Genomic DNA, 20053 nt, shown 5'->3' on the forward strand with positions numbered 1-20053 from the left:
TAAACTCAAACTTCACCCGGAAAACTCCCGGAGCATTCATCAAATCTCCAACTGAGAGAGTGGCTTTTATTACTCTGCAGGGAGTGAGTGAGGGAATGGGATGGAGTGAGTGAGTGAGGGGAGTGGGATGGAGTGAGTGAGTGAGGGAGTGGGATGGAATGAGTGAAGGAGGGGGACTGGGATGGAGTGAGTGAGTGAGGGGAGTGGGATGGAGTGAGTGAGGGAAGTGGGATGGAGTGAGTGAGTGAGGGAATGGGATGGAGTGAGTGAAGGAGGGGGACTGGGATGGAATGAGTGAGGGAGGGCAGTGGGATGGAGTGAGTGAGGGAGGGGAGTGGGATGGAGTGAGTGAGGGGAGTGGGGTGGAGTGAGTGAGGGGAGTGTGGTGGAGTGAGTGAGGGAGGGGAGTGGGATGGAGTGAGTGAGGGGAGTGGGATGGAGTGAGTGAGGGGAGTGTGGTGGAGTGAGTGAGGGAATGGGATGGAGTGAGTGAGGGAATGGGATGGAGTGAGTGAGGGAGGGGAGTGGGATGGAGTGAGTGAAGGAGGGGGACTGGGATGGAGTGAGTGAGGGAGGGGAGTGGGATGGAGTGAGTGAAGGAGGGGGACTGGGATGGAGTGAGTGAGTGAGGGGAGTGGGATGGAGTGAGTGAGTGAGGGAATGGGATGGAGTGAGTGAAGGAGGGGGACTGGGATGGAGTGAGTGAGTGAGGGGAGTGGGATGGAGTGAGTGAGGGGAGTGGGATGGAGTGAGTGAGGGGAGTGTGGTGGAGTGAGTGAGGGAATGGGATGGAGTGAGTGAGGGAATGGGATGGAGTGAGTGAGGGAGGGGAGTGGGATGGAGTGAGTGAGGGAATGGGATGGAGTGAGTGAGGGGAGTGGGAAGGAGTGAGTGAGTGAGGGGAGTGGGATGGAGTGAGTGAGTGAGGGAGTGGGATGGAGTGAGTGAGGGGAGTGGGAAGGAGTGAGTGAGTGAGGGGAGTGGGATGGAGTGAGTGAGTGAGGGGCGTGTGGTGGAGTGAGTGAGGGAATGGGATGGAGTGAGTGAGGGAGGGGAGTGGGATGGAGTGAGTGAGGGAATGGGATGGAGTGAGTGAGTGAGGGGAGTGGGATGGAGTGAGTGAGGGAGGGGGACTGGGATGGAATATCTCTCACTCTCACACACACATTCTCTCTATCTTGCTGTATGTCTCTCGCACATTCTCTCTATCTTGCTGTGTCTCTCTCTCACACATTCTCTCTATCTTGCTGTATCTCTCTCTCACACACATTCTCTCTATCTTGCTGTATTTCTCTCTCTCTCACATTCTCTCTATCTTGCTGTATCTCTCTCTCACACATTCTCTCTATCTTGCAGCATCTCTCTCTCTCTCTCACACATTCTCTCTATCTTGCTGTATCTCTCTCTCACACATTCTCTCTATCTTGCTGTATCTCTCTCACACATTCTCTCTATCTTGCTGCATCTCTCTCTCTCTCACACATTCTCTCTATCTTGCTGTATCTCTCTCTCACACATTCTCTCTATCTTGCTGTATACCTCTCTCTCACACATTCTCTCTATCTTGCTGTATCTCTCTCTCTCACAAATTCTCTCTATCTTGCTGTATCTCTCTCTTCTCACATTCTCTCTATCTTGCTGTATTTCTCTCTCTCACACATTCTTTCCATCTTGCTGTATCTCTCTCTCTCACACATTCTCGCCATCTTGCTGTATCTGTCTCTCTCACACACATTCTCTCTATCTTGCTGTATTTCTCTCTCACACACACATTCTCTCTATCTTGCTGTATCTCTCTCTCTCTCTCACACATTCTCTATATCTTGCTGTATCTCTCTCTCTCACACATTCTCTCTATCTTGCTGTATCTCTCTCTCTCTCACACACATTCTCTCTATCTTGCTGTATCTCTCTCTCTCACACACATTCTCTCTATCTTGCTGTATCTCTCTCTCTCACACATTCTCTCTATCTTGCTGTCTCTCTCTCTCTCACACATTCTCTCTATCTTGCTGTATTTCTCTCTCACACACATTCTCTCTATCTTGCTGTATCTCTCTCTCTCTCACACATTCTCTCTATCTTGCTGTATCTCTCTCTCACACACATTCTCTCTATCTTGCTGTATCTCTCTCTCTCTCACACATTCTCTCTATCTTGCTGTATCTCTCTCTCTCACACATTCTCTCTATCTTGCTGTCTCTCTCTCTCTCTCTCACACATTCTCTCTATCTTGCTGTATCTCTCTCTCACACATTCTCTCTATCTTGCTGTATCTCTCTCTCTCACACATTCTCTCTATCTTGCTGTCTCTCTCTCTCTCACATTCTCTCTATCTTGCTGTATCTCTCTCTCACACATTCTCTCGATCTTGCTGTATCTCTCTCTCACACATTCTCTCTATCTTGCTGTATCTCTCTCTCACACATTCTCTCTATCTTGCTGCATCTCTCTCTCTCCTGTGACAGGGAGGAGGGCGAGAGCAACAGAAATTGAAGGAGGAACAAAGAGTGACAGGCGAGGTACAGATTTTGGATTGACGAGGATTATCGGGAAGACAGGAAAGTGGTGTTAGATCCACAATGACCAGCCCTGATTAGGCAGAGCCGTCCTGATGGACTCGATGATCTCGCTCATATTCCTGATGTTTTTATTAGTTTGGACAGGAGTTGGGAGGATGTGACACAGAGAGTAGAAAGTAGAAACTATATCGAGATAGAGAGAGTGTGAACCAGATATGGAGTGAAATGAAAAAATGAAATGAAAATCGCTTATTGTGACAAGTAGGCTTCAAATGAAGTTACTGTGAAAAGCCCCTAGTCGCCACATCCCGGCGCCTGCTCCGGGAGGCTGGTACGGGAGAGGAAAGAGGCAATGGTAACATTGAGGGGGAAACATGAAATAGAGGGAAGAATGGCCAGGCCCCAGTGCCTCCTGGGAGCTGGGCTCAGTGACTTTAACCTTCTAAAGCTGTGATTGTTGTCTTTAGGAATGGGTGGCAAACAGTTTCAACTGGTGATCATATTGCTCATTGCTGGGCAACTTTGATCCTGACTCGATGCAGAAAATCATTCTGGAGGTGAGAAACTGTTTCGAGATTCAATATTGACACCAACACCTGCCTCTCACTGTCTGGATTCAGAGATCAGGAGCTGTCACCTCACATACAGCAGCTCCACCCCCCCTCTGGCCACCCTCCTATCACCCAGACAACCCTCCTGTCCCACGGAACAGGTTCAATGGGCTGAATGGCCTCCTCCTGTTCCTGTCTTGGTGTCTGAGCCTCGACAGTGTCGCTGAAGCAGGGGCTTTGTCACAGTCCAGTCCCATTGGGCCGATCTCCTCACACAAGGGGCAGACTCACATTGCACTGCTGTCCCGAGATCACCTCTCTCTGTATCTTTCCCTCTCTCTCTCTCTCTGTCTCTGTATCTTTCCCTCGCTCTCTCCCTCTGTCTCTATCTTTCCCTCGCTCTCTCTCTGTCTCTGTACCTTTCCCTCGCTCTCTCCCTCTGTCTCTGTGTCTTTCCCTCCCTCTCTCTCTGTCTCTGTATCTTTCCCTCCCTCTCTCTCTGTCTCTGTATCTTTCCCTTGCTCTCTCTCTGTCTCTGTATCTTTCCCTCGCTCTCTCTCTGTCTCTGTATCTTTCCCTCCCTCTCTCTCTGTCTCTGTATCTTTCCCTCGCTCTCTCTCGGTCTCTGTATCTTTCCCTCTCCCTCTCCCTCTTTCTCTGTCTCTTTCCCTCGTTCTCTCTCTCTGTATCTTTCCCTCGCTCTCTCTCTCTGTCTCTGTATCTTTCCCTCTCCCTCTCCCTCTTTCTCTGTCTCCTTCCCTCGTTCTCTCTCTCTGTATCTTTCTCTCGCTCTCTCTCTCTGTCCCTGTATCTTTCCCTCGCTCTCTCTCTCTCTCCCTCTGTCCATCTCTGTTGCTGCCTCAACCTGTCTGTCCTCTGTCTCCCTCTCAATCTCTCACTCTTTCTCACACTCTCGCTCCCTCTAACCTTCAATGTTTCTCTCTCTCTCTCTCTCACGCTTTGTCTCCATCTGCCCCTCTTTTACTTTCTGTTCTGTATCAGAGTAACACCATTGGCTGGTGTAATAGAACCTCAGAAATCCATCGAATCCCAACGTTGCAGAAGGAGGCCATTCAGCCCATCGAGTCTGCGCCGACCCTCTGAAAGAGCACCCTGCCGAGGCCCCCGTCCCCGTTACCCCCATAACACCCCCTAACCGGCAAACCTTTGGACAGTGGGAGGAAACCGGAGCACCCGGAGGAAACCCACGCAGACACGGGGAGAAAGTGTAAACTCCGCTCAGTCACCCGAGGTCGGAATTGGACCCGGGACCCTGGCGCTGTGAGGCAGCCGTGTTAACCACTCAGCCACCGAGCCGCCCGCGTGTTATTGTCACGTGTTCCGCAATGACATAATCGGAGCGTTTCACGGGCTTTTGTGGAGTTCATCATTGTGCCCTGTTTGAGCTGCATTTTGTAAATAAACCCCGTCCTCAATGTGATACCAATTCGACGTGTGTCGCCTCTGAGCCCTTCTCTTTGGAGCTACAAGAAAAAAATAAAACCCCTTTTCTCTCTCTCTCGCCTCTGCCCCATTCTCTCTCTCTTTCTCTCTGCCTCCTGTCTGCCCCACTCTCTCTTTCTTTCTGTCTCGTGCCTGTCCCACTCTCTCATCCCTCTCTCTCTCGCCTCTGCCCCACTCTCTCCCTTTCTGTCCCACTCTCTCTTTCTGCCTCGTGTAGGTCCCACTCAATTCTTGTTTCTTTCTATCCCACTCCCTCTCTTTCTATCCCACACTCTCTCTCTTTCTATCCCACTCCCTCTCTTTCTATCCCACTCCCTCTCTTTCTACTCCACTCTCTCTCTCTTTCTATCCCACTCCCTCTCTTTCTATTCCACTCTCTCGCTATTTCTATCCCACTCTCTCTGTTTCTATCCAACTCTCTCTCTCTCTTTCTATCCCACTCTCTCTTTCTCTCCCACTCTCTCTCTTTCTTTCTATCCCACTCTCTCTCTCTTTCTATCCCACTCTCTCTCTCTATTTCTATCCCACTCTCTCTCTCACTATCCCACTCTCTCTCTCACTATCCCACTCTCTCTCTCACTATCCCACTCTCTCTCTCTTTCTATCCCACTCTCTCTCTCTATGTATTTCCATCCCACAACCTCTCTATTTCTATCTCACTCTCTCTCTCTCTATTTCTATCCCACTCTCTCTCTATTTCTATCCCACTCTCTCTCTCTCTATTTCTATCCCACTCTCTCTCTATTTCTATCCCACTCTCTCTCTCTCTTTCTAGCCCACTCTCTCTCTCTCCCTATCCCACTCTCTCTCTCTCTCTACCTCATCCTGTCTCCCTCTTTCTCTGTTCCTCTCACACCCTCTTCCACTCTGTCTCTCACTAAGTTCATTTCTCCCTCTTATCTCTCCATTACACATATTGGCAGCAAATTCCCCCGTTCCTCACACCCTGAGCCGTTCCAGCCAGTGATTGGCAGTGAAGGTGACTTTTTGTCCCCAAACTCTACCCCCCCCCCCATCACTGCAACATTAACCATGTCTCCCCCCCTCACTGCAATATTAACCATTTCTCCCCCCCCCCACTGCAATATTAACCATTTCTCCCCCCCCCTCACTGCAATATTAACCATGTCTCCCCCCTCACTGCAATATTAACCATTTCTCCCCCTCACTGCAATATTAACCATGTCCCCCCCCTCACTGCAATATTAACCATTTCTCCCCCACCCTCACTGCGATATTAACCATGTCCCCCCCTCACTGCAATATTAACCATGTCTCCCCCCCTCACTGCAATATTAACCATTTCTCCCCCCACCTCACTGCAATATTAACCAGGTCTCCCCCCCCCACTGCAATATTAACCATGTCTCTCCCCCCTCACTGCAATATTAACCATGTCTCCCCCCCCCACTGCAATATTAACCATGTCTCCCCCCCCCACTGCAATATTAACCATGTCTCCCCCCCACTGCAATATTAACCATGTCTCTCCCCCCTCACTGCAATATTAACCATGTCTCCCCCCTCACTGCAATATTAACCATGTCTCCCCCCCCCACTGCAATATTAACCATGTCTCCCCCCCTCACTGCAATATTAACCATGTCTCTCCCCCCTCACTGCAATATTAACCATGTCTCCCCCCCCCACTGCAATATAAACCATGTCTCCCCCCCACTGCAATATTAACCATGTCCTCCCCCACTGCAATATTAACCATGTCTCCCCCCCCACTGCAATATTAACCATGTCTCCCCCCCTCACTGCAATATTAACCATGTCTCCCCCTCACTGCAATATTAACCATGTCTCGCCCCCCCACTGGAATATTAACCATTTCTCCCCCCTTCACTGCAATATTAACCATTTCTCCCCCATCACTGCAATATTAACCATTTCTCCCCCCCTCACTGCAATATTAACCATGTCTCCCCCCCTCACTGCAATATTAACCATTTCTCCCCCCCTCACTGCAATATTAAGCATGCCCCCCCCCACTGCAATATTAACCATATCCCCCCCCTCACTGCAATATTAACCATACCCCCCTCACTGCAATATTAACCATATCCCCCCCTCACTGCAATATTAACCATGTCTCCTCCCCTCACTGCAATATTAACCATGTCTCCCCCCCTCACTGCAATATTAACCATTTCTCCCCCCCTCACTGCAATATTAACCATGTCTCCCCCCCCACTGCATTATTAACCATGTCTCCCCCCCTCACTGCAATATTAACCATATCCCCCCCCTCACTGCAATATTAACCATGCCTCCCCCCCCTCACTGCAATATTAACCATTTCTCCCCCCCTCACTGCAATATTAACCATTTCTCCCCCCCTCACTGCAATATTAACCATTTCTCCCCCCTCACTGCAATATTAACCATGTCTCTCCCCCCCTCACTGCAATATTAACCATTTCCCCCCCCCCTCACTGCAATATTAACCATGTCTCCCCCTCACTGCAATATTAACCATGTCTCCCCCCCTCACTGCAATATTAACCATGTCTCCCCCCCCTCACTGCAATATTAACCATGTCTCCCCCCTCACTACAATATTAACCATTTCTCCCCCCCCCCACTGCAATATTAACCATTTCTCCCTCCCTCACTGCAATATTAACCATGTCTCCCCCCTCCCCTCACTGCAATATTAACCATTTCTCCCCCCCTCACTGCAATATTAACCATGTCTCCCCCTCCCCTCACTGCAATATTAACCAATTCCCCCCCCTCACTGCAATATTAACCATGTCTCCCCCACTCACTGCAATATTAACCATTTCCCCCCCTCACTGCAATATTAACCATCCCCCCCCCTCACTGCAATATAAACCATGTCTCCCCCTCCCCTCACTGCAATATTAACCATTTCTCCCCCCCCCCGCTGCAATATTAACCATTTGTCCCCCACTCACTGCAATATTAACCATTTCTCCCCCCCTCACTGCAATATTAACCATTCCCCCCTCCTCACTGCAATATAAACCATGTCTCCCCCTCCCCTCACTGCAATATTAACCATTTCTCCCCCCCCCCGCTGCAATATTAACCATTTGTCCCCCACTCACTGCAATATTAACCATGTCTCCCCCCCCACTGCAATATTAACCATTTCTCCCCCCCTCACTGCAATATTAACCATGCCCCTCTCACTGCAATATTAACCATGTCTCCCCCCCTCTCTGCAATATTAACCATGTCTCCCCCCCACTGCAATATTAACCATTTCTCCCCCCCTCACTGCAATATTAACCATGTCTCCCCCCCCACTGCAATATTAACCATTTCTCCCCCCCTCACTGCAATATTAACCATGTCTCCCCCCCTCACTGCAATATTAACCATTTCTCCCCCCCCCCGCTGCAATATTAACCATGTCTCCCCCCTCACTGCAATATTAACCATGTATCTCCCCCCCGCTGCAATATTAACCATGTCTCCCCCCCTCACTGCAATATTAACCATTTCTCCCCCCCCCCGCTGCAATATTAACCATTTGTCCCCCACTCACTGCAATATTAACCAATTCCCCCCCTCACTGCAATATTAACCATGTCTCCCCCTCACTGCAATATTAACCATTTCTCCCCCCTCACTGCAATATTAACCATGTCCCCCCCTCACTGCAATATTAACCATGTCTCCCCCCCCTCACTGCAATATTAACCATGTCTCCCCCCCCTCACTGCAATATTAACCATTTCTCCCCCCCTCACTGCAATATTAACCATTTCTCCCCCCTCACTGCAATATTAACCATTTCTCCCCCCTCACTGCAATATTAACCATGTCTCCCCCCCTCACTGCAATATTAACGTCTCCCCCCCTCACTGCAATACTAACCATGTCTCCCCCCCTCACTGCAATATTAACCATTTCTCCCCCCCTCACTGCAATATTAACCATGTCCCCCCCTCACTGCAATATTAACGTCTCCCCCCCTCACTGCAATATTAACCATGTCTCCCCCCCTCACTGCAATATTAACCATTTCTCCCCCCCTCACTGCAATATTAACCATTTCTCCCCCCCTCACTGCAATATTAACGTCTCCCCCCCTCACTGCAATATTAACCATGTCTCCCCCCTCACTGCAATATTAACCATGTCTCCCCCCCTCACTGCAATATTAACGTCTCCCCCCCTCACTGCAATATTAACCATGTCTCCCCCCCTCACTGCAATATTAACCATTTCTCCCCCCTTACTGCAATATTAACCACGTCCCCCCCTCACTGCAATATTGACCATTTCTCCCCCCCTCACTGCAATATTAACCATGCCTCCCCCTCACTGCAATATTAACCATGTCTCCCCCCCTCACTGCAATATTAACCATGTCTCCCCCCCTCACTGCAATATTAACCATTTCTCCCCCCCTCACTGCAATATTAACCATTTCTCCCCCCCTCACTGCAATATTAACCAATTCTCCCCCCCTCACTGCAATATTAACCATTTCTCCCCCCCTCACTGCAATATTAACCATGTCTCACCCCCTCACTGCAATATTAACCATGTCTCCCCCCTTCACTGCAATATTAACCATGTCTCCCCCCTCACTGCAATATTAACCATTTCTCCGCCCCCTCACTGCAATATTAACCATGTCTCCCTCCCACTGCAATATTAAACATGTCTCCCCCCTCACTGCAATATTAACCATGTCTCCCCCCCTCACTGCAATATTAACCATTTCTCCCCCCCTCACTGCAATATTAACCATTTCTCCCCCCCTCACTGCAATATTAACCATGTCTCCCCCCCTCACTGCAATATTAACCATGTCTCCCCCACCCTCACTGCAATATTAACCATGTCTCCCCCACCCTCACTGCAATATTAACCATGTCTCCCCACCCTCACTGCAATATTAACCATTTCTCCCCCCCTCACTGCAATATTAACCATTTCTCCCCCCCTCAGTGCACTATTAACCATGTATCCCCCCCCACTGCAATATTAACCATGTCTCCCCCCCCACTGCAATATTAACCATTTCTCCCCCCCCACTGCAATATTAACCATGTCCCCCCCTCACTGCAATATTAACCATGTCTCCCCCCCTCACTGCAATATTAACCATTTCTCCCCCCCCCTCACTGCAATATTAACCATGTCTCCCCCCTCACTGCAATATTAACCATTTCTCCCCCCCTCACTGCAATATTAACCATGTCTCCCCCACCCTCACTGCAATATTAACCATGTCTCCCCCACCCTCACTGCAATATTAACCATTTCTCCCCCCCTCACTGCAATATTAACCATGTCTCCCCCCCTCACTGCAATATTAACCATGTCTCCCCCTTCACTGCAATATTAACCATGTTCCCCCCCTCACTGCAATATTAACCATGTCTCCCCCCTCACTGCAATATTAACCATGTCTCCCCCCCCTCACTGCAATATTAACCATGCCCCCCCCTCACTGCAATATTAACCATGTCTCCCCCTCCCCTCACTGCAATATTAACCAGGTCTCCGCCCCCCTCACTGCAATATTAACCATGTCTCCCCCACCCTCACTGCAATATTAACCATGTCTCCCCCCCCTCACTGCAATATTAACCATTTCTCCCCCCCTCACTGCAATATTAATCATTTGTCCCCCCTTCACTGCAATATTAATCATTTCTCCCCCCCCTCCCCTCACTGCAATGTTAACCATTTCTCCCCCCTCACTGCAATATTAACCATTTCTCCTCCCCCTCACTGCAATATTAACCATTTCTCCCCCCCTCACTGCAATATTAACCATTTCCCCCCCTCACTACAATATTTACCATGTCCCCCCCCCTCACTGCAACATTAACCATTTCTCCCCCCCTCACTGCAATATTAACCATGTCTCCCCCCCTCACTGCAATATTAACCATGTCTCCCCCCCTCACTGCAATATTAACCATGTCTCCCCCCCCTCACTGCAATATTAATCATTTCTCCCCCCCTCACTGCAATATTAATCATTTCTCCCCCCCTCCCCTCACTGCAATATTAACCATGTCCCCCCCCGTCACTGCAATATTAACCATGTCTCCCCCCCACTGCAATGTTAACCATTTCTCCCCCCCTCACTGCAATATTAACCATTTCTCCTCCCCCTCACTGCAATATTAACCATGACTCCCCCCCTCACTGCAATATTAACCATGTCTCCCCCCTCACTGCAATATTAACCTTTTCTCCCCCCCTCACTGCAATATTAACCATGTCTCCCCCCCTCACTGCAATATTAACCATTTCTCCCCCCGTCACTGCAATATTAACCATGTCCCCCCCCACTCACTGCAATATTAACCATGTCTACCCCCCTCTCTGCAATATTAACCATGTCTCCCCCCCCCTCACTGCAATATTAACCATTTCCCCCCCTCAATGCAATATCAACCATGTCTCCCCCCCTCACTGCAATATTAACCATGTCTCCCCCCTCACTGCAATATTAACCATTTCTCCCCCCCTCACTGCAATATAAACCATGTCTCCCCCCTCACTGCAATATTAACCATGGCCCCCCCCTCACTGCAATATTAACCATGTCTCCCCCCCTCACTTCAATATTAACCATGTCCCCCCCCCTCGCTGCAATATTAACCATTTCTCCCCCCGTCACTGCAATATTAACCTTGTCCCCCCCCCCTCACTGCAATATTAACCATGTCTCCCCCCCCACTGCAATATTAACCATGTCTCCCCCCCTCTCTGCAATATTAACCATGTCTCCCCCCCTCACTGCAATATTAACCATTTCTCCTCCCCACTGCAATATTAACCATGTCTCCCCCCCTCACTGCAATATTAACCATTTCTCCTCCCCACTGCAATATTAACCATGTCTCCCCCCCCTCTCTGCAATATTAACCATGTCTCCCCCCCTCACTGCAATATTAACCATGTCTCCCCCCCTCTCTGCAATATTAACCATGCCTCCCCCCCTCACTGCAATATTAACCATTTCTCCCCCCCTCACTGCAATATTAACCATGTCTCCCCCCCCTCTCTGCAATATTAACCATGTCTCCCCCCCCTCACTGCAATATTAACCATTCCCCCCCCCTCACTGCAATATTAACCATTTCTCCCCCCCCCTCACTGCAATATTAACCATTTCTCCCCCCCCTCACTGCAATATTAACCATTTCTCCCTCCCCCTCACTGCAATATTAACCATTTCTCCCCCCCCTCACTGCAATATTAACCATTTCTCCCCCCCCCCTCACTGCAATATTAACCATGTCTCCCCCCCCCTCACTGCAATATTAACCATGTCTCCCCCCCCTCACTGCAATATTAACCACGTCTCCTGTCTGCGATGTAGCTGCAGTTGTCGTTCAGGGAACGATTCCCGGACCTGAAGCTTCATTTGAGTCTGGGAGAAAGTTAGCTCTGGGCTGTGGCTGCTCCAGAAGATTGACGGTGATGGATCGTACCAGTGAGCATCTGGTCACCTGTGTGTTTATAGCTTCGCTCAGTAATAGCCCTGCCTTACAGCGTGACGCAGCGAGCAAAGGGTTAATCGCTCGCTGTGTGTTAATCTTACATTGCGATTGATTCTTCTTCATATTAGGGAATGTGGGAGCTTTTAGTTTTGGCTTTGTGGAATAGGGAAGTATAACCTCCATTTGGAAGTCCTGACCACTGGGCTGTGGGACAGAGACTGACCCCAAATGACCCTTTTTAACCTTCTGCTTAACGAGAGGATTTTATAAAGATCTGTGTCCAGTTGCTGAATTCCGAGATTTGTCAGCACCGGGAATGGGTGTCCAGACAACAGTGAATCCCAGCACAATCTCTGGGTAGAGATCATCCATTCCCTCAGGGTTCCTCGACAATGGTGTTGTTGGGACAGAATAAAATCCAGCGTTCTTGTTTCCTTCACAGAAACACATTCTGTTGAGCAAAGTGAAATATTTGATAACTGATCCCAGGAGCTCAATGAAACAAGGGAGGGAATCAGCTTTTCCGATATGTGGTGGGTCCAATCAGATGCTCCTTATCTGGAGGAGCGATATTCCTGATGGAGCAGAGAGCAATGTGTTCCCACCTTCACTCGTGTCAACCAATAGACCCGGTGAAAATGTCCTGTTGGTCACAACTCTGCAGCGTGAAGCTGGCAAACCGCTGGTGTGAGCGAGACATGGTCAGGACTAATATCAGGGAAACTCCTGCAGACACTGAACTCTCAGCTAGTCAGGCAGCGGCTGTGGAGAAACCCCAGATCATGTTTCAGCTCAATGCTTTGGCTCCTGACCCTGAAAGAGTAACTGGGATTCTCTCCACAGTTACTGCCTGACCGGCTCTGCATTTACAGCTCGCTGGGTTTTCTCTTGTTTCTGTCACACAATCAGGTCTGTGAGCTTCCCATTAATGGACTTTCACAGCCACAAACCTGGGGTCAAAAAGGTCTCGAATGAAGCAGTCGACTGTCCTGAGGATCTGGATTGTGGAGAGTTTGTTTCACTGAATATTTAGCTGGGAAGTGTAACATGTCGGAGTTCCTCACCATCACATGTGGGCTGATCGGTTCAGCGGGTGTTTCAATGTTATTGCATGAAGTGTGTGCTCAATAAATCTGTAACTGCTTGACCACAATGTGTGAAAGGTGTTTCTTTTGGAGAAATGTGCAGATGATCTGATTCAGAGTGAAAACCATCCTGGTCCAGATTGAAACTCATTCTGACGCTGAGACTGATGTTTGGCTTGTTTCTCCGAGTGGGATCTTTCTGTTCCTCTGTCCTCCACCCGCTTCACCTTCGTCTCTCTGCTTCATTCTGACCACGTCCACTGTCCCTGGCTCCTTCACGTGCAAGAAGTGTGTCCAGTTGCAGCTCCTGTTAGACCGCTTGACGGCTCTGGAGCTGCGGATGGACTCACTTTGGAGCATCCGCGATGCTGAGGACGTCGTGGATAGCACGTTTAGCGAGTTGGTCACACCGCAGGTGAAAGGTACTGAGGGAGATAGAAAATGGGTGACCAAAAGACAGAGCAAGAGTAGGAAGGCAGTGCAGGTGTCCTCTGCGGTCATCTCCCTGCAAAACAGATATACCGCTTTGGATACTGTTGGGGGAGATGGCTCACCAGGGGAAGGCAGCAGCAGCCAGGTTCATGGCACCGTGGCTGGCTCTGCTGCGCAGCTGGGCAGGAAGAAGAATGGCAGGGCTATAGTGATAGGGGACTCAATTGTAAGGGGAATAGACAGGCGGTTCTGCGGACGCAATCGAGACTCCAGGATATGGTATGTTGCCTCCCTGGTGCAAGGGTCAAGGATGTCTCGGAGCGGCTGCAGGACAATCTGAGGGGGGGGGGGGGGAACAGCCAGCTGTCGTGGTGCACATAGGCACCAACGATATAGATAAAAACGGGACGAGGTCCTACAAGCTGAATTTTGGGAGCTAGGAGTTAAACTAAAAGGTAGGACCTCAAAGGTAGTAATCTCAGGATTGCTACCAGTGCCACGAGCTAGTCAGAGTAGCAATGTCAGGATAGATAGGATGAATGCATGGCTCGGGAGATGGTGCAAGAGGGAGGGATTCAAATTCCTGGGGCATTGGAACCGGTTCTGGAGGAGGGGGACCAGCACAAACCGGACGGTCTGCACCTGGGCAGGACTGGAACCGATGTCCTAGGGGTTTGCTCGAGCTGTTGGGAAGAGTTTAAACTAATGTGGCAGGGGGGTGGGAACCGATGCAGGAAGTTGGAAGGTAGTAAAACAGGGACAGAAACAAAAGGCAGTAAGGGGGAAGGTGTAAGGCAGAGAAGCCACAGTCAAAAATCAAAAAGGGCGACAGTACAAGGTACAGTGACTGAGGGGAGCTCAGTGAATAGGACCAGGAATACTAAAAGGAATAAAACGGGAAGTGAAAACATTAATGGTAAGTGACGCGGCAGGTTGTTACAGGAAGATGTGGGTTCGCGACAAGGAAAATTAGGAGAAAGGTTAAGAGGAAATATAACTTAGGAGAGGTTACTGATCGAGGTGTTAAGATTCAGAACAGAGGTAAAAAAGCCAACATAAGTGTACTTTACCTGAATGCTCGTAGTATTCGGAATAAGGTAAATGAGTTGATGGCGCAAATCTACGTGAATGACTATGATTTAGTGGCCATTACTGAAACATGGTTAAGATGGTCACGACTGGGAGTTAAATATCCCAGGGTGTCAAACTATTCGGAAGGACAGAGTGGATGGTAAGGGAGGTGGTGTAGCTCTGTTATTTAAGGATGACATACGGGCAACAGTAAGGGATGACATCGGTGCTATGGAGGATAAGGTTGAATCCATTTGGGTGGAAATCAGGAATAGTAAGGCGAAAAAGTCACTGATAGGAGTAGTCTATAGGCCACCAAATAGTAACATTATGGTGGGGCAGGCAATAAACAAAGAAATAACAGATGCATGTAGAAATGGTACTGCAGTTATCATGGGGGATTTTAATCTGCATGTCGATTGGTTTAACCAGGTCGGTCAAGGCAGCCTTGAGGAGGAGTTTATAGAATGTATCCACAATAGTTTCCTAGAACAGTATTTAATGGAACCTACGAGGGAACAAGCGGTCCTAGATCTGGTCCTGTGTAATGAGACAGGATTGATTCAGGATCTCATAGTTAGGGATCCTCTCGGAAGGAGCGATCACAGTATGGTGGAATTTAAAATACAGATAGAGGGTGAGAAGGTTAAATCAAGCACTAGTGTTTTGTGCTTAAACAAAGGAGATTACAATGGGATGAGAGAAGAACTAGCTAAGGTAGACTGGGAGCAAAGACTTTATGGTGAAACAGTTGAGGAACAGTGGAGAACCTTCCAAGCGATTTTTCACAGTGCTCAGCAAAGGTTTATACCAACAAAAAGGAAGGACGGTAGAAAGAGGGAAAATCGGCCGTGAATATCGAAGGAAATAAGGGAGAGTATCAAATTGAAGGAAAAAGCATACAAAGTAGCAAAGATTAGTGGGAGACTAGAGGACTGGGAAATCTTTAGGGGGCAACAAAAAGCTGCTAAAAATGCTATAAAGAAGAGTAAGATAGATTATGAGAGTAAACTTGCTCAGAATATAAAAGGAGATAGTAAAAGTTTCTACAAATATATAAAACAAAAAAGAGTGGCTCAGGTAAATATTGGTCCTCTAGAGGAGGAGAAGGGAGATTTAATAATGGGAGATGAGGAAATGGCTGAGGAACTGAACAGGTTTTTTGGGTCGGTCTTCACAGTGGAAGACACAAATAACATGCCAGTGACTGATGGAAATGAGGCTATGACAGGTGAGGACCTTGAGAGGATTGTTTTTTTAAAAATATATTTTATTCAAGATTTTTTGGCCAAACATAACAGTACGTAGTGTTTCTTTTACACAACAATAAAGCAATATAAATAACAGTGGCCAGTTTTAAACAAATAAATAAATAATATATGAACAGAAACAAAAACCAAACTAAATGGCAACTGCCTTGTCAAAAATAAATACTCTCCAAAGATACAATCCAACAGTCCAATATACATTACCTAAAACAAATACCTATACATATTATACATATACAATAACATCCCTGAGAGTCCGTCCGATTCCTCCCCCCACCCCCCCGGGTTGCTGCTGTTGTCTTCTTCTTTTCCAATCCCTCTATCTTTCTGTGAGGTAGTTGACGAACGGTTGCCACCGCCTGGTGAACCCCTGAGCCGAACCCCTTAGTACGAACTTAATCCGTTCTTACTTTATAAACCCTGCCATGTCGTTTATCCAGGTCTCCACGCCCGGGGGTTTGGCTTCCTTCCACATTAACAATATCCTGCGCCGGGCTACTAGGGACGCAAAGGCCAAAACATCAGCCTCTCTCGCCTCCTGCACTCCCGGCACTTCTGCAACCCCAAATATAGCCAACCCCCAGCTTGGTTCGACCTGGACCCCCACCACCTTCGAAAGCACCTTTGCCATCCCCACCCAGAACCCCTGTAGTGCCGGACATGACCAGAACATGTGGGTGTGATTTGCTGGGCTTCTCGAGCATCTCGCACACCTATCCTCTACTCCAAAAAATTTACTGAGCCGTGCTCCAGTCACATGCGCCCTGTGTAACACCTTAAATTGTATCAGGCTTAGCCTGGCACACGAGGACGATGAGTTTACCCTATGTAGGGCATCAGCCCACAGCCCCTCCTCAATCTCCTCCCCCAGCTCTTCTTCCCATTTCCCTTTCAGCTCATCTACCATGATCTCCCCCTCGTCCCTCATTTCCCTATATATGTCCGACACCTTACCATCCCCCACCCATGTCTCTGAGATCACTCTATCCTGCACCTCCTGCGTCGGGAGCTGCGGGAATTCCCTCACCTGTTGCCTCGCAAAAGCCCTCAGTTGCATATACCGAAATGCATTCCCTTGGGGCAACTCATATTTTTCCATCAGCGCTCCCAGACTCGCAAACGTCCCATCTACGAACAGATCTCTCAATTGTGCTACCCCTGCTCTTTGCCATGCTCCAAATCCCCCATCCATTCTCCCCGTAACAAACCTATGGTTATTTCTTATCGGGGACCGCACCGAGGCTCCCGTCTTTCCCCTATGCCGTCTCCACTGCCCCCAAATTTTCAATGTAGCCACCACCACCGGGCTTGTGGTGTATTTCTTCGGTGAGAACGGCAACGGTGCCGTCACCATAGCTTGTAGGCTAGTCCCCCTGCAGGACGCCCTCTCCAATCTCTTCCACGCCGCTCCCTCCTCTTCTCCCATCCACTTACACACCATTGAAATATTGGCAGCCCAGTAGTACTCACTTAGGCTCGGTAGTGCCAGCCCCCCCCCTGTCCCTACTACGCTGCAAAAATCCCCTCCTCACTCTCGGGGTCTTCCCGGCCCACACAAAACTCATAATACTCTTCTCGATTCTTTTGAAAAAAGTCTTCGTGACCACCACCGGGAGGCACTGAAACACAAAGGAATCTCGGGAGGACCACCATTTTATCTGCCTGCACCCTCCCTGCCAGTGACAGGGACACCATGTCCCATCTCTTAAAGTCCTCCTCCATCTGTTCCACCAACCGCGTTAAATTAAGCCTATGTAATGTACCCCAATTCTTGGCTATCTGGATCCCCAAGTACCGAAAGCCCCTTGTTACCTTCAACGGCAAATCCTCTATTTCTCTGCTCTGCTCCCCTGGATGCACCACAAACAACTCACTTTTCCCCATGTTCAATTTATACCCTGAAAAATCCCCAAACTCCCCAAGTATCCGCATTATCTCTGGCATCCCCTCCGCCGGGTCCGCCACATATAGCAACAAATCATCCGCATACAGAGATACCCGGTGTTCTTCTCCTCCCCTGAGTACTCCCCTCCACTTCCTGGAACCCCTCAATGCTATGGCCAGGGGCTCAATCACCAGTGCAAACAATAACGGGGACAGAGGACATCCCTGCCTCGTCCCTCTATGGAGCCGAAAATAATCAGACCCCCGTCCATTCGTGACCACGCTCGCCGTCGGGGCCCTATACAGCAACTGTACCCATCTGATATACCCATCTCTGTCATGATATTCAAACATACACATCATGATGGACACACCAACAGACAAATCAGAACACACAACACCACAACCAATCACACACAAAGACAGGAACCATATAAAAGCACGAACACGACACCTGGTGGACAGTAGGTCTGGGGACAAGGACACGGACACGACCTGTTTTAACATCACAAACAGGGAATCCCCACGAGCAGAGTATCAAGACAAAACTGTACAGAGAAAGTTTAAATAAAATAGCGTTGTACCATATACAACCGTGTTGGCTCATCTGTGTGTCAGAACGCCCAACACCACATGATACAGGAGTGGATCGATACCTGCCAACTAACCTGCCATTCTGGACATGGACCGCACCGACAAACCGCAGCCGTTGCAAGTCGCGGGGAACCTTGGTACCAATTGGAAGCTCTTCAGGCAGCGATGTGACCTGTACATCTGAGCCCACAATCCCCAAATCTCCTCAGCACCTCCCACAAATAATCCCACTCCACTCTATCAAATGCTTTCTCGGCATCCATCGCCACCACTATCTCCGCTTCCCCCTCTGGTGGGGGCATCATCATTACCCCTAGCAGCCTCCGTATATTTGTACTCAGCTGTCTCCCCTTCACAAACCCAGTTTGGTCCTCATGGACCACCCCCGGGACACAATCCTCTATCCTCGTTGCCATTACCTTGGCCAGAATCTTAGCGTCCACATTCAGGAGGGAAATAGGCCTATAAGACCCGCATTGCAACGGGTCTTTTTCCTTCTTTAGGAGGAGCGATATCGTTGCCTCTGACATAGTCGGGGGCAGCTGCCCCCTTTCCCTCGCCTCATTAAAGGTTCTCATCAGTAGCGAGGCCAGCAAGTCCATATATTTCCGATAGAATTCAACTGGGAATCCGTCTGGTCCCGGGGCCTTCCCCGCCTGCATGCTCCCAATCCCTTTCACTACTTCCCCCGTCTCAATCTGTGCTCCCAGTCCCGCCCTCTCCTGCTCCTCCACCTTAGGAAATTCCAGCTGATCCAGAAAGCACATCATTCTCGCCTTCCCATCTGGGGGCTGAGCTTCATATAATCTTTCATAAAATGCCTTGAACACCCCATTCACTCTCTCCGCTCCATCCCTCCCTCCTCATCTCTCACCCCCCCTATCTCCCTCGCTGCTCCCCTTTTCCTCAGTTGGTGGGCCAGCAACCTGCTTGCCTTCTCCCCATATTCGTACTGTACACCCTGTGCCTTCCTCCATTGTGCCTCTGCATTACCCGTAGTCAACAAGTCAAATTCTACATGTAGCCTTTGCCTTTCCCTGTACAGTCCCTCCTCCGGTGCCTCCGCATATTGTCTGTCCACCCTCAGAAGTTCTTTCAACAACCGCTCCCTTTCCCTACCCTCCTGCTTTCCTTTATGTGCCCTAATAGATATCAGCTCCCCTCTAACCACTGCCTTCAGCGCCTCCCAGACCACTCCCACCTGAACCTCCCCATTGTCATTGAGTTCCAAGTACCTTTCAATACACCCCCTCCCCCTTAAACATACCCCCTTATCTGCCAATAATCCCATGTCCATTCTCCAGGGTGGACGCTGTTCTTTTTCCTCCCCTATCTTCAGGTCCACCCAATGTGGAGCGTGATCCGAAATAGCTATAGCCGTGTACTCCGTCCCTGTCACCTTCGGGATCAGTGCCCTTCCCAAAACAAAAACGTCTATCCGTGAATAAACTTTGTGGACATAGGAGAAAAACGAAAACTCATTACTCCTAGGTCTACTAAATCGCCAGGGGTCTACTCCTCCCATCTGCTCCATAAAGTCCTTAAGCACCCTAGCTGCAGCCGGCCTCCTTCCGGTCCTGGACCTCGATCTGTCCAGCCCTGGGTCCAGCACCGTATTAAAATCTCCACCCATTACCAACTTCCCCACCTCTAGGTCCGGGATACATCCTAACATACACCTCATAAAGTAGGCATCATCCCAGTTCGGGGCATACACGTTCACTAAGA

The 20053-nt window shown here is 49.2% G+C and overlaps 1 protein-coding gene across 1 annotated transcript in view; it reads left to right on the forward strand.

Moving 5' to 3' along the window:
* Window positions 1-13144, forward strand: part of LOC140403363 (pancreatic secretory granule membrane major glycoprotein GP2-like) — a 71176-nt gene extending 58032 nt beyond the window's left edge. Inside the window, exons 6-7 of the mRNA XM_072491271.1 lie at window positions 2990-3079; window positions 11871-13144. Coding sequence (XP_072347372.1) covers window positions 2990-3048 — 59 coding nt within the window. The 3' untranslated portion in view covers window positions 3049-3079; window positions 11871-13144. The remainder of the gene's footprint in view (window positions 1-2989; window positions 3080-11870) is intronic.
* The last annotated feature ends 6909 nt before the right edge of the window (window positions 13145-20053 follow it).

This window comes from Scyliorhinus torazame, chromosome 27 (assembly GCF_047496885.1).
Source record: "Scyliorhinus torazame isolate Kashiwa2021f chromosome 27, sScyTor2.1, whole genome shotgun sequence".
Classification (NCBI taxonomy): domain Eukaryota; kingdom Metazoa; phylum Chordata; class Chondrichthyes; order Carcharhiniformes; family Scyliorhinidae; genus Scyliorhinus; species Scyliorhinus torazame.